Raw genomic sequence first — 27,818 nt, forward strand, 5'->3', positions numbered from 1 at the left:
CCGGCCCACTGGTGAGTTACGCTCTCAGTGTGGAAGACACTGTCCTGGGGTATCACCCAGGGCCGTCCCCCTCACTTGGGCGCGTGCGAAAACCAGGCAGGGTGAGCACGCCACCCCTCGTAGATGAGGATGAGGATGAGGATGGTGGTGAAGCTGACGGTGGTGACGATGATGAAGGTGATGGTGGTGATGGTGATGTGGACAATTGTGATGTTATTGGTTCAGCTATTTACTTATGGGTCTGTAACTTAATATTTTTATAATTACAAAACACACGCTTGTTTTAAGTATTGATGGTGTATACAGTAATTAATATTCATCACACAACAGTTAAAGACAGTTATTAATCTCCCCCTCCATCTCCCTTGCCTCTCCCATGAGGTCGCCAAAGAAGACGGTCTGACCCCGTCTCCCTCCCTGTTGCTGTGATCACACTCATTTGTGAAAACGTGGGATTTTTTTTTTTCTAAATAGTGGAATCCATCACTGAGCAGTTGGATTTTCTCACTGAAAAATACGTCACGGTCATCATTCTAGATGGGGGTCTTTTCCAGACTCTTCCTCACTGCTTTCTTTTCAAGACTGGCTGCCCCCAGAGGCGCAGCTGTGACCTCACTGGTGCGTGCTCTGGGGCCTCTGGTTGGGGGCCACCCAGCCTGTGCTGCCGGGTGTTGACCTGTGTGTGCTCCTGCTTCAGGGGGTGCGCCTCAGGGGGTGGTGCGGGGTCAGGAGCTGCAGAGTTGTAATCGCCAGGCTGCTTTTCAGAAGGGCGCCCCTGCAATGTCCTCCTCATGATCATGTCAGGGGTCCCCGGCTCCGGTGACCCTTTCTGCGGACGCCCTTCAGGCCTCACACAGCTCTGTGCTTCGCCGACAGTTCCAGGCCGAGTGAGGGGCCAATGAACGAACGCAAGAGGGAGCCCAGCCTCTGAGCTTGCAGCATCCTCGCTTCCAGCCATCGGTCACTAGGGCCTGAACTATTCAGTTGGACGATAAACATTGGGTTACATCGCCATAGACAAGATAAGAATCGCCCTGGCTCCAGTGTGTTCCCAGCATGTCACAGCACTTGGCCTTGCATGACAATGAGTTGAGGGTGTCCTTTCTGCCTCCTCCCCTTGAAGGTCCCTGAAGACAAAGACCCCATCTTCACTTCGGGTCCCTGCAGAGAGTGACTAGTGCCAAGTGGCTTAAGCTTGGTGATGCTTTTGGAAAATGCAGAAGGGTGTCAACAGAATGTCTCTAGGTGTTTGTGTCTGGTCCCCTTTCTGCTCCCGTTTTCTCAGACCCCCTTCCCCACTCCCCCCCCCCCCCCACCGCTGTGCCCAGAGTTCACATCGTCTGTCCTGCGACGGAGAGACACACAGCCCAGCTGCCCAATCCCCATTTACCGCTGTTCACAGGGGTAGCAGGGGGTCGGGAGTGCACACCACCCCAGGGTGTCACCGTGAGCTTCCTTGGACCTGATTGGTTTTGCCTTGTGACTCCATCATTTGACATTGACCCGAGACAACACCTGTTCCTTGAACACCCAGGTGTCAGATGCCAGGTTCCAGCTGTGCTACATGCCTATGCCCCTTAGTTTCCTGAATGTAAAGAGCCCATGGGCAGTGTCCCTTCAGGTGGGCTCCTGGTCTTACACTTGCTGTCTCCACAGCGCTTCTGCTGTTGAAGGAAAACCGATCAATATGCTCCCTCAAGGGAGAGAGGGGCCCCTCCTCCCAGCTGCCAGGGTTGGTCTGGCTCTGTTGTGGCCCCGCCCACACCTGCGCTCTTCCGGCAGCATCCTAGGTCCTTAGGCTGCTGCACAGCCCAGCTTCACGATTTGGGGCAGGAAGGAGGCAGACAGAGTGGGGTGTGCAGTGACAGGCTCCCCCACCGCCCTGGCTGCCCTGAAGGATCGATTTCAGGGAGGCAGAGAAGTACAATTTCACAATGTGCTTGGAGAAGAACCTGAACTTGGGGGACAACCCTCATGGCTGCCACAGGGCCAAGCAGGAAGGTGAGGGGAGAAAGGAGAGAGGAAGGTAAGGAAACCGTATCTCTTCAGAGGGCAGTAGCTAACTCTGCCAGAAGAGAAGTTCCAAACTGCCTGATCTACCGCAACATCACCGTAACAGGTTTGTGGCCTCAGAGGGTGATTCCTTTGAAGGACAACAGTCACCTCTCCGTGGAAAGACGTTCTATGAGGGACTTTGGACGGCTTGTCAGCTCATCCCACGTCTTCAGTCCTTGGCCTGAGCCCTGCCCCCATTACCATGAACTCAGGCACAGGCCAACAATCCAAAGCAGGGACACCTTTGAACGTGAGCGCAGCTCCCCAAGAGAGACCAGGGGCCGCCTCTGGCAGACACAGGCGCCAAAACCAACAGGTGTCCAACTTCCCGGAAACTTGGGAGTCCTGTCTGGGGTTTCTTCAGAGCTTCTGGTTCTTTCCATCCCCATTGAAGCCGAGTTCTCATTTCAGAGTTGCTTAATACATTCCTTCTTACAGGTGACCAACAGGCCACCACAGCGCACTTCTACCAGGGACAGCCTCGGGACCGTCCGCTGAAATGCAAAGGCTTGCTCTGGGGGATTTGCGGTCACATAGGAGTTTTGACGTGGAGAGCGTGTTTGTTTCCACGTAGGACAGTTTTACAGACGGACTCCATAATTGCGTCTAGTAAACAAGCAAATGAATGGCCACAGCTGACACAGGCTTGGCCCTCGTTCTAAGCAAACGCTGAGGCTTTTGGTTTTGAGAAGGAAGAGCCAAGGGGATATCGGCCATGCTCCACCGGAGGCCTGGGTGGTCCCTGTACCACGCGAGGGCATCGGCAAGGCCGCTGGCCCCCGTGACCTGGTGCCGTCTCTGATCCGGTCGAAGATGGAAGACTGAGTCTCTAAAGCCTTTTGTTTTTTGGAGAGAACTTCACAGTGAAATCAGAACGCAGTAAAGCAAACCTCCCCAATTCCTCGGGAAGTGTTTATTTGACCCCCGAAAGTTTACCAGAAGATTCTGGTCTCCATCCGCCTTAAGGAAGCGCTTTCTCCTTTGGCTGCGCTGTTAAAACAGGGCAGAAGTGATGGAATGAGTGAGACCGGTGTGCCCCCTGGGCTGGGGCCAATGAAGGGCCAGCATCCGTGCGTCTCTATGCAGACGGGGGGTTCGGCTCCAGGCCACCGCACTAGAGCGGCTCACAATCTTGCTGCCTTAAGTTTGCAAACAATGCCACACCCGTGGTGAACTGCACAAAAAGGAGGAGTGCTTGTACTCATTCTCTCGCCCATTCCACAGTATTTATCGAGCGTCCACCGTGCGCTGTACGAGCTGTGGCCTATGTCGACAGGTGGTGTGTAGCTTCTAGGCTTGTGACGGAAACACAGATCCTCAGTTGGCCTCTTGCCTGGGGCCATCTGGTTTGTCCTTTGGAACCTGGGAAGGGTATTTCCTCTCTTTAAGCCACAGTGGGATCACGCAGGCATCCCGGGCCCAGGACTGGCCCAGTTAGAACGGAAGCGAGAGCAGCCTTCCCAGTGGGCAGGCGCTAGTCCCCAGCATCCATGCCTCCATGGCTGCTCCTTCCTCTCAGCTTCTTTCCGACTCTTCTCTACCTTTTAAAACTTTCTGAGCCCTGAGGGCAGCTCAGCCATTCCCCTCAAGAAGCCCCTCTGGGAGGGGGAGGGTCTCCGTCTGGTGCACCTGGCCCCTTCCGGCCCTGATCCCTGTTTCCATCACTGTCCCGCTCATCATTTGGGCCTGCACAGGCCTTCTGGCTTCTTCCAGAACATTACCAGGCTGGCATGGCATTAGGGCTTGTCTGCTACAGCCTACCCTTTCCATAGACGAGGAACCGGAGACTCAAGGTAGCTTGTGGACCTGCCTTGAGGTTTCCCAGGATTCCTGGTGTAGAATTAATCTCTGTGCACCTAGGGAGCTGCGACTCTTCAGAATGCAGGGTCAACAAATGTTTGAGTGAATGTGTTACTTGTGGTCATATCATGTGTATGTTTTTGTAAGGAGCGTGAGACCATTTGTCAGGAACGCAGTCGAGCCAACACTACTTCTGTGTTGAAGTAATGTTCATCATCTATCACTCTGACTTTGGACGCTTTTGGGAGGACCAGGAGGGGCTGGAAGTGTGGAACCTGCCTGCATTTCCAGGGGTCTTCCTGCATTTGCAGGGACCTCCCTGCATTTGCTGGGCTCTACCTGCATTCCCAGGGACCTGGCTGCATTTCCAGGGATCTTCCTGCATTTGCTGGGCTCTGCCTGCATTTCCAGGGACCTGGCTGCATTTGCAGGGATCTCCCTGCATTTCCATTTATGTTACAGCCATTTTAATCTCCAGTGTCCTTTCCTCTTAATCTCTTAGAGAGATGTGTTTTTTTGCTTTGTGTTAAATATATAAACAAGGTATCCATAATCAGTATATTCTTCTGACACCATGCCGTGTATGTTACATTTCCTTTCTCCTGCAAGCAGACGTCAGCGTTCCCGACCGTTGCTACAACGATGCGTTTAGACAAGGATTCACCGGTCTCGCTTGTGTCGTGGCGATTGCGTCGCGGAGACTGTGTGTTCTGTCGGTCCTGGGTCCCTCTCAAGGCTCACAAAGATGCGGTAATGCGGCGTGAGGAGGAGCGGCGCTCTCCCGAGCCGATTTGCATATGCATGTCAGGTCCGGCTCTGCCATTTTCATGGTTTTGAGCAAAACAAAATGACCTTTTACCAAGTGTTTGATTCTGGAAGATTCTGTGTTTTGAATTTGGAGGGGGCTGCAGAGGAAGCGGGAAGACGCAATGGTCGATTCATACCCCGATGCAGCACCGGTCGGCTGTGACTGTGGACTGGCTCGAGGCCATGGTAGCTGGACCTCGGTCAGTCCCACTGCCGGCCAGCACCGGGTCTCAAGGAGCCGGCACTCAGACCGAGAGGGGAGGGCCTAGCTGCCCTCTGTGTCTTTTCTCTCCTTATCAAGCATGATACTATTTTATACGTGAGCTACTGCATCGCAGGTTACAGAATTTTACTCGGTTACAAGATTTTAGTGCAACAGTCAGAAAGATGTATTAAAACTTGTCTACGTAGCCGTTCTCTGCAAGGCCCTCATTTTCTTTATGATTATTTTTCCAAAACAGAAATGAACAGCAAGAGGTCATCCAGTGGGTATGTCTGTGGATAGTGTGTACTGGGAGTGGGGGGTTGGCCCTTGCGAGGAACAGTGTAGAATATACTGTCAAAGTTTTCAGCCGGCTGCTACCACAATACTCATCTCAGCGGTTACCCCCGCCACTCACTCAGGTTACTTCCACGTGTGCCTTTGAGAGTGTTCGTCAACCTCGTGCTTAGCATCCTCCCAGGAAGTGTTACTCTGACAGGTGATGATGGTGATTATTATTTGTGCAGAGGGAAAAAGAAGGAAGGGAAAGGGCTGTTTGGAAGGAGCCGCACCGTGATGCACAGGCAGCCAGGAAATGCCCGGAGTCGAGGTGGCTGTGTGCACCATGTGGCGGGCATCCCAGAGGCACACAGGGATCAGGCCCTTGGCCCAGACTCGGGGCAGCCAGCGTGCCCGGGGCAGTCCTCCACGTGTGTGCGCTGTGTGGCCTAGATCCTGGGCGTGGAAGTAAATCGAGGGCAGCTCTGCAGTACACGTGGACTTACCTGTCTGTTAAAGAGCGTCACTTCTGAATTCACGCACAGTCAGGTTTTTGCTTTGTTGTTTTGAAATTGGGGGGCACCCACTTCCAGTTATGAACTCTTCGGGTACCTTTGGCTCAACCGCCCTTCAGCCAAAGGTGAGCCATGCACAGCAGAATAAATGCCCACTTCCTACTTTCTTGTTTGTTTTCTTGTTTTTTTTGGAAGAGGTCACCATACAAGCTGTGGGACGGGAAGGATTTTTTTTTTTACTTTTATTTGAACACATTAAAATATTTCTAATTTACTGGAGTGGTTTTCCCTGGAGAACATGACCTGCTTGTCAATATTAAGCCACAGTCAGGACATGTTTGGAAAGACGCCTACTTCGGCCACTGCACCCTGTTCCCGTGACACCTGCCACCTGAAGGCAGATTTTTTTTTTTAAGAGAAATGTTTCTCTCCGTGGGGTTATTTTCTTGCAGCTCAGCACGGAGATGGGACCCCACTGGCCCGTCACGGGTGTGTACCGGAGTAAGCAGAAACCCTTTCAGAGGAGTAAGCTGCGTGCTTCCCGGCCGTCATATTTGATCCGCTCTGATGGCCGTTTGAAGCCAACGTGAAATGCGGGGCCTGCCTGACCCGTTTTAGCGCCATTATCATAATCTCACTGTCGGGTGGCCACCGAGTTAATGTACTTACAAATGACAGAGAAAGTGTGTTACATGACCTCAGGGTTTTCAAAAATTAAATGACGTCGTAGGTCGTATTTCAAAGAATAGCTGAGGAGAATGGTTTTCTTTCCTGCATAAAGTGTCACTACGCATAGCAACAGGATATTGTATTTCTTTTTTATGACACAAAAATGTGAAGCTTTTAAACTCCAGATTCCCCACATAAAATTTAATATTGGGGTGGCGAATGAAATACCAGTGGATAAATCTGCTTCTCCGTGCACCATCCCCTCCCACTGTCTGAGTTGGGTCCCTTCAAAACTCAGAGAGGCAGAAGCGCTGGGATGTTCTTCTCTGATGATGAGTTCAGTGTTTTTCCCTGTTCACCACGGCCTGTGAGTTCCCAGCTCCAGCCAGTTTTAAAGTCCTTGTGTTTACTGAATGTGCTTTGCCGAGGTGTTCACAGTGGACCTTTTTTTTCATATGTGTTTTAAGGATCATTTTTGGTTTTAAGATGTTCTTTTGAAAGAACTGAGTCTTTTAGCTGGAGGTGAAACGAGATGTAGATGAAACTCCTAATTAAAGCAAGTGATATCGGTGTTTAATCAGGGCCCAGAGCCCTGCGCTCCCCACATTTCATGGTGTCTGAAATCACCCCGCAGAGAACTCTGGGGCGTGGTGGACGGCGGAGGCTGTCCAGGGAGGTCGGGGTTACCGGGAGACGTCCAGGGCACACCTGGGCACGAGACCTGGGGCAGACCTCGCCCCGTCCTCACACCCGTAGCTATCAGAATCAGCTCTGTGTTCTAGAATTCTCTTTCCAAAGAGATCAGTCGCTCTCTGAAGCAGCCCCCAGGGCATGAACAGCAATAGACTGACTCACAGGTCTGGGGTGACCCTGGGCCTCCTTGCCATAGCAAGAATCCGGAGTCCCTTTCCATTTTGTTCCCTTTCCATTTTGGACCTGTGCAATGAGGAGGCGGCCCTGGTGGCCCTGAGGCCCTGCTGGCCTGGGGCGGAGCTCAGGGAGCAGAAGTGTGGCTCGTGTGTAGGTTTTATTAGTCGTTCCTACAGTCCCCCAGAGGCCCACTGGAGTGACAGAGAAAATAAGTCACAGGCTTGTGGTCTGATGGGACATAAGGATGGCCTCTGAAAGCTGAAATCTGGGACGAAAATAGAGCAGCTGCAGTTCTCTTTGGGCTCCCCCCCGCAGATGGCCATTGAGGGCGCCCGGGCACCTGGGTCACTGGTGGAGCTGGGCACTGAGGCCGGGAGGGGCACCGGAGCCTGCTGGGTGCAGTGGGGGGGCGCAGTGGGGAGCCACGCAGGTGCCAGGTCTCACTGAGTCCCTGGCAGGGTCAACACAAAGGATATTATTCAAAGTTGCTCAGACCTGATGAGGCTTCTAGAGTGGAGCTGCTCTGCATTCTGCAGCCAATCAGAATTGCGGGGGAAAGATGTGGTTGCGGGTGTGCTGAGGAATGACTTGGCGTAGTTAATTTTTCCCCCCAAACAATGAGAGCATTTTACAAATTTTCTGACACAGCCAAAAAGTTCTTATTTCCGTTATGGGTCTCGTGGCTGTGAACATTGCTTTCTGTCCTTAATTTCAATGGACGCTAATTGCAAATCTCTTTTTAATTAACGAGTATGCAGGGCGATTACAGAAACGTTAACACGTTCCCTTTGGGGGGAACCTCTGCCCACCCCCCTGTCCGGGCTGGTCTGAAGCTGCCTTCTCTCTGGATCGATGACAGTGTGCCGACAGAAGACACTCGTCCGTGTCACATCTGGGGCATGTGGTCACTGGACAAGGAGTGTGTCTCCCACAGAACCTGCAGGGGTTGGGCGGCCACACTGAGCGGCTGCCATGGCGGGCTCCTTTGGAGGTTCGGTGGGAGCCGGTGGGAGGAGGTGGAGGCACAGGTAGCTGGTCACTAGGAGAGCACAGGCCCTGCGCCCCCGAGTGGGTCCCACAGACATTGAGGGGCCGGAGGGGTCTTCCCTGAGCACGTTCAGGTCCCCCCAGAAGAAACGCCGTGAACATGTGGTGCAGGGGGAAACGCCAACAACTGGACATTCTGAAACAATCGCTGCGCGGCCTCCTGCACGGCCCCGCGTCTCCCAGACACAGTGCCGGCAGGGCTGCACCTTAGGGCTGTGGCTTCTAAATGGATCTCAGGGTCAAGGTTAAGGTTAGACCCCCCAACCCCCCCAGCCGGCATGCCTAAGGAGAGGGGCGTATGGAGGGTTATTAGTGCCGTAAATCGCCTCTCCTGTCCGTCAAACACCGAGAAAGGCGCAACGTGCTCCTGGCCACTTCGGTGCCGGCGTATAAATCACTGGAGATGAAATTATTAGATAATTGGGCAACCTAACAGTGTGCGTTTTGCACTTGCAATTGTTTTGCTGACTTGCACTTTTCTTGCTGTCCGGGGTTTTATTAACTGTCTTTAAGACATCTATCACCCCCTTCCTCTTCGTTTTCCGGGGGGCACGTTCTCCCAGGGAGGAGAGAGCCGCGGTGCTGACGCCCCAGAAGGCTGGCTGTGTTCTCATTGACATGCAGGGCATTACCATAATTGGCTTTTCTACATGATAGGAGAGAGGAAATAATAATGTCATTTTATTTACAGCCAGAGTGTCGCTTTATGAGACTTCTCCAAGTTTCTGCCATGCTGTGTAGGTCAAATGACATCTTTTGATCAGCCCTGTCCAAAGACATCAAAGCTGAGTGGCATGTAATGGAGACCTAGTGACAAACCAAATCTAGAGCAGAAATAAGACTGCCAGTTTCCCATTAAACAGCCTGCTAAACAGCACAGCTTCCCCGCGTCGGCCCGACACCGTGCTGACCGCCTAAATCAGGCGAATGAAAGGGAGCCGAATTGGACATTAGTACTGCAAATGGCTGCGCTGATTGCCACGCTGTCCCCCCCCCTCCCCCCAAAATCAGCAAGCAAACCGCGCGAGGTCCAGCGAGCCTGCTCGCGCCCCTGCCTTTCCCTCCTGCCACTTGCTGGTTTTCTGATCTGGCTTATTGAGGTTTGACATCAGCCAAATGGTGAAGCAGGATACCTCTGACAGGTATTCCTGCTGATCGAACGGGAGACACAGCTCAGGAAAGATGCGTCTGCTCAGACAGGGTGGCGGAGCGGCTGTTTTTCCTGCCCGTTTTCTTCTCTTTACGGGCCTGTTGATAGGTGGCTCCGATTCCCAGTCAAATCATTAGGGCCTTCAGGACTTTTGAGAGAGGATGAGTGATGGACGAAGGCTTCGCGTGGACTGCCACAGACGGGAAGCGTGTTTGTTTCTCGGGGAGGATTTTTAAGCAGGGGTTCTTAGACGAGAGACTGACACTCTGTTATCTTTGCGGAGCTTCAGCCCGGCCTGTTCCCAGGTGGCCAGGCCACATGGAGCTCGTGCCGCGTGTGCGAGCAAGCAGTGCCCTCGGTGCACTTTCCTGTGTCGCGTGCTTTGGGTTGAGTGTTGGCTCACTCTTTAGTTTGTCATTCCAGCCCGTGGTTACCAAACATTCACTTTGTTCTAGCCACCAGGAGCAGGCCACTCAGCTGCTGTGGCTCCCGGAGACCTGGCTCGGCCAAGGGCAGGCCGCTGGACCACATGGCCGGGAGGGTCCCAGTGGGCTGGCCAGGTGGCTGTGCAGAGCCGAGGCTGTGGGTGGGCAGAGAGATGGCTCCATAAAGGAGCTGGGGCTGGCATGGTTAGAAATAGGGGTTTTTTGTCCTCCCTTGTTATTGTGGTAAAGTCCACGTAACGTGAAACTGGTCATCCTAACCGTTCTCTAGTGCACAGCTCAGGGACGTGAAGCCTATTCGCAGATGTGCAGCCACCACCACTGGCCATCCACAGCACTTTCTATCTTCCCCAGTGGACACTCTGTCCTCACCAAACAATTTCCTGCTCACGCCCCCACCCCAGGTCACACCACTCTGCTTCCTGTCCCTGTGGCCAGTCTGGGTCAGCGTGGCTGGAAGCGGACTGGGGCGCTGCTCTGCGGCTGCCCTGTCCACGGCAGCCCCTGGAGGCGCACCCCTCGCCCCTCGCGGCTGCTGCCTGACCACGGCCTTCGGGCCTGACGCCGCTTCGGAGATCACGTGGACAGACACCTGTTTTACCAGCAGCATATGCTGAAGTCGGAGCTGCTTTGAAACTCACGCCGCTTACAGTTGCCAATAGGGCGTGTTCTGTGTGTGGCGGCAGCACCTGTCGGGCCTGGCTCCGTCACCGACCTCCGTGGCACGTCCTGCTCTGCGACCCGCTGACCATGTAGCCGGGGGCAGGTCACATACCCTCTGTGCCTCAGTTTCCTCACATGGACAGTCGCAGAGGCTTCCCCCTTAGCGTGTAGACGAGAGGCTGACACCATTAACAGGCAGAGCGACGCAGATGGCGTCGAGTTCCGCGCAAGACCTCGGTAAATGTCACCCACTATTGTTCAATGGCATTTTAACCCAAAGCGTCGAGCTGGCTGAGTGAGAGTCTGTGGGGGTGGGAATGAGATGTTGATGCAGAAAGTGGCAAATTATTTCTGTCAAAATAACAGTATATTATCCGTCCTCCCCAATAAATTACTAGAGGACTGAAAAACAGCAGTATCTAGGCGAGTCATTGTCCCAGAATATGTCATTGCTGGTATTGGGGATTAGATGTCACCCTTGTCCCGGGGAAGACACTTCCGGTGACCGTGATGGGCTCCCTGCCCTCTCTGCGGAGAATACAGGTCCTTGCGCCCATGCCCTCCCGGCGGCAGCCGCCGCGGGTGTTGGAGGGCTGGCTGGTAGCATTAAAGCTTCTTTTTCTCCGTGTGCGACTCGGTGAGACGGTTTCATAGCCTGTGCTTTCCTTCTCTCTCCCTGTCAATGTTTTCCCTGTGTTTTTCTCATTAATGCCAACTTGCCCAGCACTTCTTTCCAAGTGGCTTTGCGAACAGATCCAAAGAGGCAGATGGGAGGGAGGAGTGCGGGGGCCACGCTGGAGGCTGGCGGCCGGGGACCTGAGTGTCCTTTGGCCGTCGTGTGAGCAGGGCTTTCCCGTGGGGCCAGCTGGAGCAGAGCTCCACGAATGACTCTTCCCTTTTAAAACCTTTTCCTGGAAATCATCTTGACCAACCCTTGTACTTTCTCCAAGACGGGGTCGCGGGGTGGGCTCGACTCCACTTCTGCCTTTCAGAAGAAACCAAAAAAGGAAGTGTCCTTAGACTGGGAGTAGTTGCTTAGGTTAAATTTCTCAAAAGCAACGTGATGAGGAGGGGAGGGGCCTGAGTACCCCCTAATCCGGGTGCGTCGTTGCCTTGGATCCCAGGGAGGAATCCCGGGGAGAGGGCTCAAGGCTGGGACCTAGGACGCCAGCCCCTCTTCCTCACTGAGCCGGGAGACTGCGCCTGCAGCTTCCATCTAAGGGATGCAGATGAGGAGCAGAATCCACGCACCTGCTGAACCCGTGTCTCCGGGCGCCCCAGGCACGTGGGCCGCACCTGCCGGAGCCCCATCACACGCTGCTCAGTAACGCAGGGGGAGTCTGCTCTCCCGAAGTGTCACCTGTCTCGGTGAGTTGTGCCAGCGTCTATCCGAAGTGACAGCCGTCTTTGAGTGCTGGCGTCTCGAACTGACTTCTCTTTCATCATTCCTGTTGGGAAGGTAACATTTTCGACAAGATTGTTTCCTCTCCCACGGCTTGTTTCTTGGCACACCCCTCCCCCCACCCCAGCCTCCCTCGCCCGCCACCGCTGCCACCCAATCAAACCTTGATCGCTGACGAAGGCTGCCTTCTGCAGATTGAGTGGGAAGGGCTCCCTTCTCCAGATCAGGCTGGGCACGTTCCTGAGGAAGGCGAGGGCCAGGCCACCGCGGAGCGTGACCCTCTGGGCACTGAGAGCCCCGTGGAGGCCATGTCCCAGGCCCTCAAGCGCACCTCCCTGCGGAGAATGGACAGAAGCCAGTTTCGTGGCGTGATTCGAACATCTGTCCTGCCCTTCACAGTCATTTCTACCTGTAATGGAAACAGGTCAAAAACTTCCCTTCTGATGCGGCCAGTGGGGATGGAAATGCGTCTCGGCCTGAGCCATCTGCATTCCCGTCGGTGGGTGCTGGGGCCGTAACAGGAAGGCTGGGACGCAGAGGTTACTGGATGGCAGGCAGGGCCCGACCCTCAGGGATGGCAGTCGCAGCAGAGGGCCGCCCCTCGCCAACCTCTGTTAGCAATGCAATCTTCCCCCCAGTCAAGGGAGGGGACAGGGAGCGAGCCGGGGAGCCCCTCTGATGGGCCACAGCCAGGGGCATCTCCAGCTGGAGTGATCCCAGGGTGGCCTTAGGACACCTCTCAGGACACCGTCTCAGACTCGGGCTTTCTCCGTGTCCCCGTAATGATAAATTTCCTGCTAATTTCTCCATGACCTTCACTTTACCTGAAAGGTCACTTTGCTCCCTGATTGTCCGTGTGAAGAAGAGCCACTGAGCTGGAATTACTGGTGCCGTTTAACATTTTTAACGATCGGAACTGAGTTCCTTTTCACGGTGTGTCCTGTGCTTCTAGAGACCCTCAGGGCAGCCTGGGTCCCGTGATGGCCTTGTGAATTCAAGTTCACTGATGTGGATTGTTCGACATATTTTCACACTGAAATGCTGTGTTCGTATGTTGTGTTTTCCGGTGTTGCCACCTTTCTCCGAGGATGTTGCTGAAAATCCAAGGGTATTAAAAAATGGGAACATTTTAGTCAGCTGGCCTGTTAGCTTCGTGGCCAGGATCTGGAGTGATTCCAAATACCGAAATTTGGGGTGTGGCAGAGGCTGCACCCTGTCTGTGGAAGGAACCCCTTGTGTCATTCACTTTCTGACGGGACGTCTTGTCTCACGGGAGCAGACCTGACGCGTGCGTGTCACCGCGGGTGAGTGGGCACACTGAGGGGCCAGGTGGGTACCTGCTGGAGTTTGCATGACAGCTTTAAAGCTGACGTTTTGAAAGCAAATCGGATTCAGGGGAGAACTTGTCCCAGGTTGCTGCTTCCGCTCACCTGCACAGAGACCACCATGCGACAAGCTGAGCTCTGGGGCCTCCGCCTCCTTGGCACGGAAAACAGGACGGCTCAGGAAGCCCCTCAGATGGTGTGTGATTGGGGTGCAGACGAGGAGCAGGTTCAGGGAGGGATGCACACCTGAGAGCTCAGAGCCTGTGCGAGCGCAACCCGAGGGAGTGTGGGACTTGACACCATTAAAACACATGTGCAGCCCTCACTTCCTGCCGGTCTGAACGTGACTGCTGAATAGAGTAAGCCTTGTTCTCTTTAAAAAGTGTTCAGCCGTGGTTTGAGCAGTAGAATTTTTATCCGATCTGCTGATGAGAACACGCTTGCGCCCCACTGGGTGGTTGCCACGAGAGATGAAGATGCTCTCTGACACCCTCCGTGTGCATTTCTGTGGTGAGCGGCCAGGGCACACGTGCTGGGGAGCGCGGACGTTGCCTTCTGCCCACTGGCCTTCGAACGCAACAGGGCCGTGCTGCTCAGGGTGACGGCTGGTCCTCAGGGACACGCTGGCATCCAGGAGGCACACTTCATGACAAAAAGTATGAGAAGATTTAATTTCTTAAAGAAAAGTGAAATTTAACCTTCAGATCCAGTTGTTTTATTGCCATGTTGGAAACAAGAGGGTCTATGGAGTTTTAATTGTTCGTTCACTCACGTGTGTACTCACACGCGTGCACACAGTCACACGTGTGTACACTCACATGGACACACACAGGTGCACACTCACACACTCTGCGTGCATGCCCACACATGCACTCACTCTCCCATGCACACGCACATTCACATGTACATGTTTGTGAGTGTGTACACGCACACACTTTCACACCTGCCCCGTGCGTCCATGCCGGCACACGGAGGCTGGTGGCGCCTTCTCCCCTGCATTGCAGACGCTGCGGTGAGCTTGTCGGGTGGTGTCCCGCGGGTCGGTGCTGATGGCAGGCAGGACTCACCGCATGCACTTAGCGTCACACTCCACGCCACGCGCCAGGCTCAGGAAGGGCCAGGGGCTGGAGGCAAAGCTGTTTTGACACAAAAAGAAATAGCAGGAATGGTGATTTGGAGTCTTTGTTTTACTCGATGGGGAGAGATATCATTTATTTCTGTAAGTAATTGTGAGAGGGGACTTGCACGTGGCAGGTACCATTTCCGAGCACACTCCCTCATCAGGTTCGCGGCGGTGGTGGCAGGTGGGTGCAGGGAGCTGGGAACGGTGGGGGGGGGGCTTCAGGGGACAGGTGCACCCGTCGGGCTGACTTTGTTTTCTGCGACTCAGGAACCCCCTCAGAACGCTCTTTGAGACCAGAAATCACATTCAGGTACCTTGTGAAGCATGTCGTTCTCATAGCTTCAACACTGGGAGTAAAGATCTCTGCTGGTACGGCAGTGCTTTCTGGGCCTTTGAACTCCTGTGAATCAGGTGTTTTTCAGGGAATCCTAGCTTGTAGTGAAAACAAAAGATCCTGACAAATAATTACCTGTGCTCAGAAGTTTTCATGAGTCTCCCCCCTCCCTTTCTCTCTGCCTCTCCCTTTGCCTAACACTTTTTAAAAAAAGCATCTAGGAAAGCAATTACGAGAATTCAGAGATAATAGTCAAAGTAAACCCGACCATCAGAGTGAGGGCAAGGTGACTCTGTCGTGATAGTGTGACTGTGACTCAGATTCAGGCACCGTCCTTGTTGTTAAGGGAATTTCAGGAAAGTCGGCTGTCGTGTGACCTTGTATGAAGCTTCCAGTCAAGTGTAGAAATAATGATGTGGGATGTTTTAGCTTGTGGTGAAACCCCTTGGAACATAATTTATATCTGACCATAGCACATTTTTGAAAAGATTTTGTTTGTTTATTTATTTCCCTAGAGAGAGAAGAAGGAAGGAAGAGAGAGAGAGAAACATCAATGTGCGAGAGATACATTGATCAGTTGCCTCTCACGCGCCCCCTACTGGGGACCTGGCCCGCAACCCAGGCATGTGCCCTGACTGGGAATAGAACCGGTGACCTTTTGGTTCACAGGCTGGCATTCAGTCCACTGAGCCACAGCGGCCAGGGCATTACTATAGCATATTTAAAGGTAAAAAGTCTCCTGTGTGAAAAGTTGGTCTCCGGTCCTTCCCTGTGGGTCTGTGGGTCCCCATGCTGACTGCCATCTATGCCTTGATCCTCAGTGGTCGACATTCCCAGTTGTCTTCCTTTGTCCTGTGCGTTTATACCAATGAGCTAGGGGTTTGAAAATGGAGACACTTCTGGGGCGTAAGCTCTGTGTGGGGTTCAGAGACTGTAGCAACCTTCCTCCCCTCATCTCTCTCACTTTCATGCCCTCAACAAAGGTGGCACTATTTGCTTTACTTTTTAACAGGACGTCGTGTGACGAATGGCAGGGTGCCACCATGCCATGGGGCAGAGTGACTGTGTTTGGAGACAGTCACTGGTGGTCCTTCGTGAGGGCCAGGAGTACGGTGTCCTGGGTGGGAGCGTAGTTCCCTGTCTTCCCACGGGATTCAGCCATTTGGAGGCGTGTCTCATACAGGGTCTCCTCTTTGCATTTGTAAACGGCAGCCATCAGGGTGACGCTTCTGCTCGTGGGTGCGCCCTCTCTCTAGTTCCAGGCGGGGCCTGGCGTTTGGGGAAGGACTTGCTGACGCTGGGTTTGTAGACCAGACGCGTCAGAGGGTCCTGGTGTGGTGTATGTTGGGGTGTCGCTCCTCAGATGCCACGGGAGTCACGAACACGTGCCCTCCCTGGGCTGGTGCCGGGCGTGCACGGTGGGCAGGGCCACTTGTCGCTTTGGGGAGCCGGGGTGGAGCCTGCCACACATTCACAGTCCGAGGGCGGGGCGTCAGCACGGGGTATGTGTCAGGTGTGCACGAGAGTTCCTGACTCTTTGTTTTTCTCCCTCATGTCCACTTCCCTTTAATTTTTCAAGGTCCTCCTATATTTTCTCTCTTCTTTTTCTTCCTGACATGGCTGAAAATCAAAGACGTGTTTGGTCTTTGTGAGCATGGTTCCAGCCCTGATCTGGGCTCTTTACTTGTTGGATTATATTGTTGTAACACTTGACCAACTCCAGACATAAGATTGGCCCCGATGTGCTCGCTGGGAGGGGCCTTGAAATGAGGCTCCTTATTTCCCAGTCAACTCGAAATTAAATTCTGGGGTGGCGAGAAGAAGAAGAAATTGTATTTATTTTCAGAAAGTCACCTGTGGGTTTCTAATTCAAGCTAGAATTTGGTAAAATCCAGAGGCCGTTTTATTAGTTTTTTAAAATGGCTTCTATTGGGTTTTAAGTACAGAAACAATTCCGTTATGAACCGGGGCTTTAGCATTGCAACGGGGCAACTGGAATTGGCCAGAACGATGGAAGAAGGTTTGCTCCTGTCCGCCCTGGAGCGAGCGGCCTCTCAGCTTTGCTTAGCAGAGAGCGCCAGCCTTCCCCCAGAAACCTAAAACTCATGTTCGTAAGTTAACACAGGAGCCACTTGTAAGGTGGTGTGTTTTCTGAGGAGGAGGGAGCTCCGTGTCCGCTTTCTCGGTGGTCTGTATTTCCCAGCATTTCCTAACGTTCATCAAAACCTCCTGCTGTGTCCCAAACAGAGGTCAGGTAGCTCCACAAGTGATCAGTTGCAGATCTGGCGGAGGGTGTGTTTTGCGAGGTTGTACCATGCATCAAGGCTGGACGTTTATCACGAAGGTGTCGGTGGGGGGCGGGGGCGGGCCCTTCTGTGAGCTGCCCCCTTGGAGTAAGTGTACTTGGATATAAGGCCATCTGTTCGTGGACATCGCATTGCTGGTGTAAAACCTAGTCGGGTGGAGGTAAACATGTCACTTGGTACGATTGTACCGCTTCACCAGGTGGCAAAACCACAGCGAAGTGTGGTATTCACTGTAAGGCAGTAACCAGGCAGGGACGGAAGACCCTGTACACTTTGCTGTACACTTGCCCACTTGAAGTATCCATTTCCTCACTCACCACCAACTCTATTCCGAGTGCTCGTGGGAGGAACAGGGCTGGGCTCCCCAGTTCCCAACCCCAGCCTTCCCTCTGCCTCCCCTGTGGGTCTTGGGAACGCCACTCCCCAGGAACGTGGCCTCTGCCCCACAAGAGCCCTGACCAGAGGCCGCTGTGGGGCCACGGGAGACCTCTGCTCTGCTGGGCTGGCAGCCCAGGGGGGTCCCCACAGCTGCTCCTGTCTGGGGCTCCCAGTGCCCTCCCCAGAATGAACGGCTCCCTGGAGGGGCAGGAACGCAGGGGCCGGCAGGAGGGGTGAGGGCCAGGGGCCAGACTCACCACCACTGAAGTCCCCAAAGACATCCCTCCGACAGGAACCCTAATACCAGTGGCACCCGCATTCTTCTTGCCTCCCCTTGACTTTTCGATATTAAAAAACAGTAGTGATGAGCAAAGGCTATCCCACACTCCCTGCCCTGGCCAGGCCCTGCTGGCCGGGCTCCCTCTTCCAGGTCCAGCCAGTGACTGCCAACTGTTGGTTCCAGGAATGGTGTAAAATGGATAGTCCAGGCTTGTGGAACTGAAAACACCGAAGATTTTGAAAGTACGGGCATCCATCCACAGCACCTCACTCCACACACAACCCAGGCGTCCATTCTCCAGAAAAACCCACAGTCAACCTTCTTTTGAAGGGATTGCCCCCTGCATCCGTTTTTTTGTTAGTTTTTTTTTTGTCTTTGGCCTTTTCTGTCTTTGCCTGCGTGGCCGCAGCATGCTTTTCCGTGTGGGGGTAACGCTGCATCGCAGCATCGGGGTGCAGGTCCCCGAAGCGCCTCTCGCTGCTGCGGAGTGGAGGGGGGTGGGTCTTCCACAGAGCCGTGCGATGGGGGGCATGCCAGTGCATGAGGGTGTCTCTGTTTCGTGTCCTCGGACTCCACTTCTGGAAGGAAGGTTGTTGGGCCAGAGGGTGTCAGTGTTAAAAAGTCTCCACTTTCCCCCTTTTTCATCCTGACTCTCCTACTTATAACAGCAGCACAGCCAGCTCGCAGAGGGGGTCTAAACACCGCTTTTTATTCTCAAAGTATTCATTAGTCTCTTTCCATCTAATTTTCCAAATTCCTTACCCAAGGATATGGTTGTTGAGTTGAGAGAGACAGAGAAACATCGCCTCCTGTATGGGCCCCAACCGGGGATCAAACCCTCAAGCTTTCGGTGTTCGGAAGACACGTCGGCCATCTGACCCACCCAGCCAGGCAGGGTCCCTCTGATTTTCCTTAAATCGCTTTTTACTTTTTCGTTGCAGTCGACACCCAGGGTTTCTAAAGAGTCGATACAGAATTACTGCGGGGCATCGGCTCATCCAAAGACACTCACTGGGGGTTTCACGGGCAATGAGATGCAGGCATGACAAAGGACAGTCACTTGGTCCTGACGCTGGCTGAGTGGAGAGGTCTGGGACGGGGGTCAGGTGACCCGGATCCCAGTCCTGTGTAAGTCGGGGAAGTCTGCCAGCTTGCCTAGTTCTAGAGGACAGACGGGCCCACATCTCCAATCTGCGGGGAACGGTGACTTCTGTGAGGGGTGAGGAGGCAGCATCGTGAAGGAGATGACATCTTAGCCTCCAGGCGGCAGGGATGGGGGGCAGGTGCCCCCCGGACACAAGGGGGTTGGCCCATGCAGGGACTTCACTGGTGGGTTTGACAGGCTGGACCCAGGGACTGCCGACCAACCCTCCAGCGGCTTGGAGGCAGCCGGTCGCAGGACGAGGACGGGTCGGGCTCCCCGTCGGTGGGAGCTACGCAGGCAGGGGCTGTGTTGCAGGCGGGGCCGGAGAATCAGCAGGCTTGAAGCCAACCGCTTTCTTTCGATGGCGTGGACGACCTGTTTGGGCGGAGTCAGCAAGACGGAGTTAGGAGAGGTGAATTCGGGAGCAGGAAGGTGCTGTGATTTGGGGGGTGCTGGGGAGGGCAGGAGGACATCGTCTTGCTTGCTCCTGATTCACTTGGGAGTGTCTGCGGAAGAACCACGTCGTGACAAATGCAGGTTGTAGCCGCTGGAGCACCTTCCGTGTGCCAGACACACCCTGAAAGCCACGCCAGGCCTGGCAGGGCCTCCTCCGGCTGGCAGGTCTGCAGGGGTGGCCGTAGGTGCACACGGGAGGGGTCTGGAAGGGGTAAGCCTGGCCAGAAAGGGAAAAGGAATGGGCCCTGCAGCTGATGGGGCAGCATGTGCCACCCCAGGACTGCAGACGGGAAAGACCCGTCGGGAAAGCCACCGGGACCCCAGGCTGCACCTTCGTCCTCACTGGGGCTCCCCTCCTCTAAGGTGCCCCCGCTCTGGCCCTCTCATGCTGCCTGCTCGCCTGCTTCGATTCTCCACTGGGTTGGGAGGGCAGGCAAGTAGGGGCCCTTCCCTTCCACCTGCCACCCCCTGGAGAGTGGTGGCCATGGGTGCCCAGGGGAGGGGACAGCACAGCAAACCCCAGCACTGAACCTGTGGGCTATCTGGTGGAGGAGCCTGGGGTGGGGCGCCCCTCACCAGCCATCGCTGCTGCCCTGGAGCTGTGTGGTTGTCAGCCAGGTGCATCCAAGCTCGACCTGGCGACACCTGGGCAGGGACCCAACTGTGTTGTGGGGAAGGGCTCGGGCGGGAGCTTGGGCAGCTGGCACTGCTCTCTGCTGGCAGGGCCGGCGGACTCACGCCGGAGCCATTTCAGCCCTGAGGTGCGGCCCCGAGGGCAAGGCTGGGGGTGCCAAGAGCACCCGAGGGGGCAGCGGCAGGTCCACATTTCTGCTCCCATGGTCAAGATGCAGGTCGTTTCCTTGCCCAGCGGGCACTGCTGGCACCTCCTGTGGGGCAGCCTGGGGAGCCCCGGTCCCGAGCCGAGCCGAGCCGAACTGGTCCAGATAAAGCGTTTCCTGTAACAAGGAGCGGGGGCACGAGTCTCCCTTCCCTGAGAATGACGGACCCTGTTGTCAGGCAGCCCCTCTGCTCCAGCCCCGGACATGCTGCCAGAGCTGCCATGGGACAGCTGGGACCTGAGCAGCCCGGACCTGAGCCCCTGCTTCACAGCGCTCCGCCTGCCCAGGACGCCCTCGAGCTGTAAGCTTGCCCTCCATAGCGGTAGGCCTGTGGCCGGCCAGCCAGAGGCGAGGAGTGTGACCGGGGCTTCTGAGGGGACCCGGGGCTGAGTGTTCACTGTGAGCCCTTGGAACCAGGACCGTCCTTACCCTGTAACAGTTATGGGCAATGTGAAAACACAACTGAACTTGGCCGTCATTTTTCGGTTGTGTGAGCTTTGCATGGTGCATGAGGGCCACGGGATGGAGCGCTGTCCATACGCTGAGGCCTAACGGACGTTCCACCTCCCGTCTCCCACCGGAGCCTGCGCTTCACAGGAGCAGCGTGGTGTCAGTGGCACGCTGGCCCCCAGACCTGGCAGTGGGATTTGCTCTGCCCTCAGCGGTGGATCAGGCGTGAACACGCGTGCACAGATGGCTCACGCTGTCCCCGGGGTATGGGAACGGGCCGCATGCCGGACAGCACGGTGCACGGGTACAGTAGTCTCCCTTAGCTGCAGCCTCACGGTCCAAGGTTTAAGTTACCAGCGGCCAGCTGCCGTCTGAGCCTGTGAAGTGGGAAATTCCAGAAGTAAAGCATCCCCTCGTGGGAACTGTGGCCGTTCTGAAGGGTGTGCTGGAATCCCGACCGCGCCAGCTCTGTCCCGACTGCAGGTGAACCATCTCTCTGTCGCCCGCTGGCCACGCAGCGGCCGTGCTGGTGGTCCCATCGGCCGTGTCCGTGCTCAGGTCCCCACTCTCGTCCTGTTACAATCGCCCTATTCTACACTTAGTTACCATCGTTCATCTCTCACAGGGCTACTTACAAACCAAACCTGCAATGGACGTGCGCACACAGGCGGGAGATGTAGCGTATCTAGGGCTCTGCACCGTTTGTCCTCTCAGGCATCCGTTGGGGGTCTTGGAATGTATCCCCCACAAAGGAGGCGGACCGACTGTATTCTGCTAGGGCCAGCTAAACGGCTGCCGCGGTTGTCACTGGCCGTGTGTGTGGGTGGGAGATGCACACGCGCTCCCAGTGGCGGGGTGTGCTCACACTCAGGCTGCCTGCAGGTGTGGAAGCGCTCCTGCCGCCACCCTGCCCCCACGCCCACCCCTGGGCTGACGAGGCGGGCCCTGGCCTGTCAGCCGCCCCGAAGCGCGGTGCGCTTTGCCGTACTCCCATACTCCCGTAGGGCCCGGCTCTGATAACGTGATAATGAGTGATCACAGTTAATGAGACACCCGTCTGCGGTCACACCCGTGTGTTTTCATGGGGCCTTTCTGGAAAACATCTTAACCCCAGACTTCCCAAGCAATCGCTGGAACCCTAGTTCAGCGAGGTATATTCCCTCAAAAACTAATAAAAATAATAAAAAGTAAGTAAAATTCATTGGTCAGTCAAGTAAGTGAGGAGGTGTGGCCTGCAACCATCTCTCCTTGGGAATTAGCCAGGTGGGTCACATGGGAAGGACCCACAAGGCCCCGCAGTAAACAGTCAGGTTTTTATCTCATGGTGGATGAGCCCTCCAAGCCTCTCGCTCCTGTGGCAGCCATCGGCACCCGCTGGGAGATGCCGCCCCACCCAGGAAGCCGCTCTGCCGTGCGGAGGCCGTGGGCGCCGGGCTGCTCAGCACTCGAGGTCGGCCTTGTTAAAGTTGCACTTCGCTCCAGGCTGGTGAAATGTGCGCAGCATGGAAGTCACCTCCTGAGCCGAGTTTAGGTGCTCAGCCCGGTGGCCTCAAGGACATCCGCACTGTTGTGCCGCCACCACACCAGCCCCCACCCCAGCCTGGCACCCAGCCACCCTCTGCTTCTGTCTCTGCCGCTCGGACCCCGAGGCCCTCGCAGAAGTGCAGTCACAGGGTGTCTGTCCCTCTGCGGCTGGCTTGTTTCACGGAGCTCAGTGTCCTTCAGGTTCGCTCGCGTTGTAGCAGGATTCCCTTCCTGTGTGTGGCGGGCAAACCACTGTGCTCGGCTCGTCCGTTCTCCTGCCGATGGACCCCTGGGTTGTTCCCCCCCGCTCAGCTCTCATGAATAAGGCTGCTTCATACTACCGGGCTCTCTGACACCTGCCTGGTGCCCCTCTAGGTGCCTTCTACGCCCTCCAGGCCGGGGGCTGCGGTGCCTGTTGCCGCCTTCTTTTTAGTGAAGCCCAGAGCATGCTTGCCACCTTCTCATGGTGGAGTCTTTGTATGTGCAGGAACCATAGAATTCTGTTTCTGGAATATCTCACCCTAAACGTGGAGAGCCAGGTCCCACCTGACGGGAAGGCATGAGGGACTCGCAGGTCATCGCTTGTGAAAGGAGAGACCTGCAGGAGGGGGGTGACAGGTGCCCTGCCCTTCCCGCACAGCCACATCCCCAGTGGACGTCTCTCGGGAGAGGGTGACACCCACCCTCCAGCCAAGGCCGCTTCCTTGCAGTGTCATCCTCTCAGCAGAGGGGGTTGTGCTGGTGGAAACCGAATTTCTGCCGCAGAGGGGCAGAGTGGGTGGCCCCATAAAGCGGGTAGCCTTGCAGCCTGGGAGTCCGGGTGAGAAACATCTTTTTAAAGAGCGTGTGAATGCCGGGGAGGCCGTGTCCTTGAACGTGATTTACTCCTCACCGTGTCCCATTTTTCTGCCCTAGCTTATGTTCCCGAGGAAGAGCTGAAGGCGGCAGAAATAGATGAAGAGAACGTGGAGGAGGATGGGCTGTCCCTGGACGTCCAGGACAGTGACTTCGTGGGCGGCGAAGAAGCCGAGATCAAAGAGGCCCAGAGCTACCAGGACTCCCCCGTCAGCACGGCCACCAACCAGGACGCTGGCTACGGGTCGCCTTTCAGCGAAAACAGCGACCAGCTGGCCCATTTCAAGGGCCCCTCCTCCAGAGAAGAGAAGGAGGACCCGCAGGGCCCCGACAGCATCTCCTACCCCCAGGACAGTTTGGCACAGATCAAGGCCGTCTATGCAAACTTGTTCTCGGAGTCCTGCTGGTCCAGCTTAGCGCTGGATTTGAAGAAGTCCAGTTCCACCACCAGCAGCAACGATGTGGGCCCCAAGGAGAGCTGCACCCCCGCCCCCACGCCGCCTGCCACGGCCGCGGGGGCGGCCGGCACCACCGCCAGCACCTCCAGCACCAGCACCAGCACCAGCACCAGCAGTGGTGGTGGTGGCGGCGGCAGCGGCAGCTCGGGCTATGACTGGCACCAGGCGGCCCTGGCCAAGACGCTGCAGCAGACGCCCACGTTCGGGCTGCTGCCCGAGCCCAGCCTGTTCAGCACCGTGCAGCTCTACAGGCAGAACAACAAGCTCTACGGCTCGGTGTTCACGGGCGCTAGCAAGTTCCGCTGCAAGGACTGCAGCGCCGCCTACGACACGCTGGTGGAGCTGACGGTGCACATGAACGAGACGGGCCACTACCGTGACGACAACAGGGACAAGGACTCCGAGAAGACCAAGCGCTGGTCCAAGCCCAGGAAGCGCTCGCTGATGGAGATGGAGGGCAAGGAGGACGCACAGAAGGTGCTCAAGTGCATGTACTGCGGCCACTCCTTCGAGTCCCTGCAGGACCTGAGCGTCCACATGATCAAGACAAAGCATTACCAGAAAGTGCCTCTGAAGGAGCCCGTGCCGGCCATCACCAAGCTGGTCCCGTCCACGAAAAAGCGGGCCCTTCAGGACCTGGCGTCCCCCTGCTCCCCCGAGCCGGCCGGGGCCGCCGCAGAGGCCACCCTGAGCGAGTCGGCCAAGGACCAGAAGACCGCCAACCCCTACGTGACCCCCAACAACCGCTATGGCTACCAGAACGGCGCCAGCTACACCTGGCAGTTCGAGGCCCGCAAAGCGCAGATCCTGAAGTGCATGGAGTGCGGCAGCTCCCACGACACCCTGCAGCAGCTCACCGCCCACATGATGGTCACCGGCCACTTCCTGAAGGTGACCACCTCCGCCTCCAAGAAAGGGAAGCAGCTGGTGCTGGACCCTGTGGTGGAAGAGAAGATCCAGTCCATCCCTCTGCCCCCCACCACCCACACCCGCCTGCCCGCCTCCCACGTCAAAAAGCAGCCTGACTCGCCGGCGGGGTCCACGACCTCGGAGGAGAAGAAGGAGCCAGACAAGGAGAAGGTGCCGGCGGCCGGTGATGTGGAGAGGAAGATCAAGGAGGAGAGCGAGGACGCACCCGAGAAGTTCGAGCCCACCGCGCTCTATCAGTACCTCCGAGAGGAGGACCTGGACGACAGCCCCAAGGGCGGGGTGGACATTCTCAAGTCGCTGGAGAACACCGTCTCCACTGCCATCAGCAAAGCCCAGAACGGCGCGCCCTCCTGGGGTGGCTACCCCAGCATCCACGCGGCCTACCAGCTGCCGGGCGCCGTGAAGCCGCTGCCCGCTGTGCAGACTGTGCAGATGCAGCCGTCCTACGCCGGCCCCGTGAAGCCGCTGTCCTCAGAGCACACCGCACTCCTGCCCTCCCCGGGGAGCCTCACGCCGCCACCCCACAAGAGCAATGTGTCGGCCATGGAGGAGCTGGTGGAGAAGGTCACAGGCAAGGTCAGCGTGAAGAAGGAGGAAAAGCCCACAGAGAAGGACAAGGGCTCGCCGGCTAAGGCCGTGTCCCCCGTGGCCAAAGAGAATAAGGACTTCCCTAGGACGGAGGATGTCAGTGGCAAACCCCAGCCGAAGAAGGGGCCCGAGGCGGACGGGGGCAAGGCCAAAAAGGAGGGTGCGGTGGATGCCCACACCCCCAACGGCACTGAGCCTCTCAAAGCCAAAGTCACCAACGGCTGTAACAACCTGGGCATCATCACGGACCACTCGCCAGAGCCCTCGTTCATCAGCCCGCTGAGTGCGCTCCAGTCCATCATGAACACGCACCTGGGCAAGGTGTCCAAGCCCGTGAGCCCCTCACTGGACCCGCTGGCCATGTTGTACAAAATCAGCAACAGCATGCTGGACAAGCCTGTCTACCCGGCCACCCCTGTCAAGCAAGCCGACGCCATCGACCGCTACTACTACGAGAACAGCGACCAGCCCATTGACCTGACCAAGGCCAAGAGCAAGCCCCTGGTTTCTGGCGCGGCCGACGCGGTCTCCTCGCCCCTGCGGGAGAGCGCGCTCATGGACATCTCCGACATGGTGAAGAACCTCACGGGCCGCCTCACCCCCAAGTCCTCCACGCCCTCCACGGTGTCCGAGAAGTCAGATGCCGACGCCAGCAGCTTCGAGGAGGCCCTGGACGAGCTGTCGCCCGTCCACAAGAGGAAGGGCCGGCAGTCCAACTGGAACCCCCAGCACCTGCTCATCCTTCAGGCCCAGTTCGCCTCCAGCCTGCGGGAGACGCCCGACGGGAAGTACATCCTGTCGGACCTGGGCCCGCAGGAGCGGGTGCACATCTCCAAGTTCACGGGCCTCTCCATGACCACCATCAGCCACTGGCTGGCCAATGTCAAGTACCAGCTGAGGAGGACAGGCGGGACCAAGTTCCTGAAGAGCCTGGACACGGGGCACCCCGTGTTCTTCTGCAACGACTGTGCCTCCCAGTTCCGAACTGCGCCCACGTACATCAGCCACCTGGAGGCGCACTTAGGCTTCAGCCTGAAGGACCTCTCCAAGCTGCCGCTCAGCCAGATTCAGGAACAGCAGGGCGTCTCCAAAGTCCTGGCCGCCAAGGCCTTGGGCCCCGTGGGGGCCACCGAGGACGACCTGGGCTCCACATTCCAGTGCAAGCTGTGCAACCGGACTTTCGCAAGCAAGCACGCGGTCAAACTGCACCTTAGTAAGACCCACGGCAAGTCCCCGGAGGACCACCTGATCTACGTGACGGAGCTGGAGAAACAGTAGCGTCCCGGCGCGGGACCGGCACATTGCACTACACGTCGTCCTCACACTGCACTAGGCCTGGCCTGAGCCTCCGAAATCAGCCTCTCCGGGGCTGCCACACGGCCTGTCTGGACCTTGGGTTTTCTTACACATATTTTGTAGCTCTATTTATATGCTCTTTGTCCGATTGTGCATGTTATTTTTCTTTTTCCGTGAGTCAGAGTCTGACCTTTATTTTCAACATCTGTTCTTGATGTTCGGCTATCTTTTGTAAGTAATAGTGGGGCACACTCTTCAGAGACACTGGCTTAGCAGGAAAGAGAGACACAAGTAACAATGATAAAAAGACATCCGAACGTTAACAAAGTTGCCGTGGCCATAAAGGTCATGGAGCCTAGTGGTGTCAGATTTAACCCGTTGAGGACTGTAATCGAATCTCTGTGCCTTTCACTTAAAAAAAAAAAAAAGAAAGAAAAGAAAAAGGCTTAAAGGCATTTCCTTCAGATCAAAAGCTGTGTCAGACACAAAACTTATTTAATAATTAAAACATGAGCTTTTATATGCAGAGCGGGTTTGCGAAGGGAAGATGCATGCAGCTATTGAAGACGGAAGGTTGTCTAGGACCCGCGGGGGTAGGAAGCCACCACTTCACACGTTCAACACAGAAAAGGAGAACAAACAAACAAAAAACTAACAGCAACAAACACCCCAGTTGCCACTATGCCCAAACCCTCTGGATGCTGAAAAAAATGCCACTTTGGCAAAAAAAAAAAAAGTATGCAAGCTATTATTTAAAAAAATGTGTAAAAATGCTATTCCTTTTTTTTTTCCTGTAAAATACTGCGGTTTATAGTTATTTACAAATGTAAGCTTTGGTACCAGCTGACCTTTCTATAGCGTGCCGCATTGGTAAATGAAAAAAAAAATGGGGCAAATGTTGGAGTACTTCCCTTGTAAATTGCCAGCATCAGCTTACAAACTCCTGTATGTTACATGTCGTGCCATTTTAATCTATTCAACTTTCTTTGTACCTTCTGGCTGTATGCTTTCTCTTTTAACTTTTTATATTGTCATTTTATATTAAATTTCTGTGTATATAATGTAAAACCACACTTTTTGAATAAAATTTAGTTCCCGCAGCTTGATTTAAATAGAGAAATTTTACTGGCATTTGCATCTTTCCAGATGCATGTATATCAGACAAAAAATGAGTAAATGAAGACAGAGCAAGGCGCTATTAATTACACGTTTGATGTTCCGTCATTAATATTGTACAGTACGTTTGGGTTCACACGATTAAATCCACTGTTCCTCAATTGTAAAATAAATCTTCACGCCGTTCTTGGTTTACGTGCCTCGTCCTGTCGTCCTTCCTCTGCCTTTGCGGCGCTGTGCTGCCGGCGGGGAGAGGTCCTGCGGGCGCCCCCCCTCCCCGCAGCGGAAATGCTGCGCAGAGCCCTGTGTGCTGACCTGCGTTCACGCAGGCGATGAGTCCTGTGTTGCTAAAAGCCATAGTCACCATCCTGGACCCCACTGGGTAGCACTGAGCTGAGCCTTGGGTTGGTGGGTGTTCAGTACAGAGATCAGGGGCTTCTTTCTGAGAGCCCTCATGGGCAGTTGGCAGGTGTTTACAGCGATGCTTTCTGGACATTGGGGACTCAGCGACAGG

At 55.5% G+C, this 27,818-nt stretch overlaps 1 protein-coding gene across 2 annotated transcripts in view; it reads left to right on the plus strand.

Annotated features, from left to right (window-relative positions):
- TSHZ1 (teashirt zinc finger homeobox 1) overlaps positions 1-27,499 on the plus strand; it is a 71,213-nt gene extending 43,714 nt beyond the window's left edge. For both annotated transcript variants that reach the window (XM_053913411.2, XM_053913412.1), the window contains exon 2: positions 22,977-27,499. In XM_053913411.2, the coding sequence (XP_053769386.1) occupies positions 22,977-26,170 (3,194 nt within the window). In that variant the 3' untranslated portion in view covers positions 26,171-27,499. The remainder of the gene's footprint in view (positions 1-22,976) is intronic.
- The last annotated feature ends 319 nt before the right edge of the window (positions 27,500-27,818 follow it).

The sequence above is a fragment of the Desmodus rotundus genome, chromosome 10 (genome assembly GCF_022682495.2).
Source record: "Desmodus rotundus isolate HL8 chromosome 10, HLdesRot8A.1, whole genome shotgun sequence".
Classification (NCBI taxonomy): Eukaryota; Metazoa; Chordata; class Mammalia; order Chiroptera; family Phyllostomidae; genus Desmodus; species Desmodus rotundus.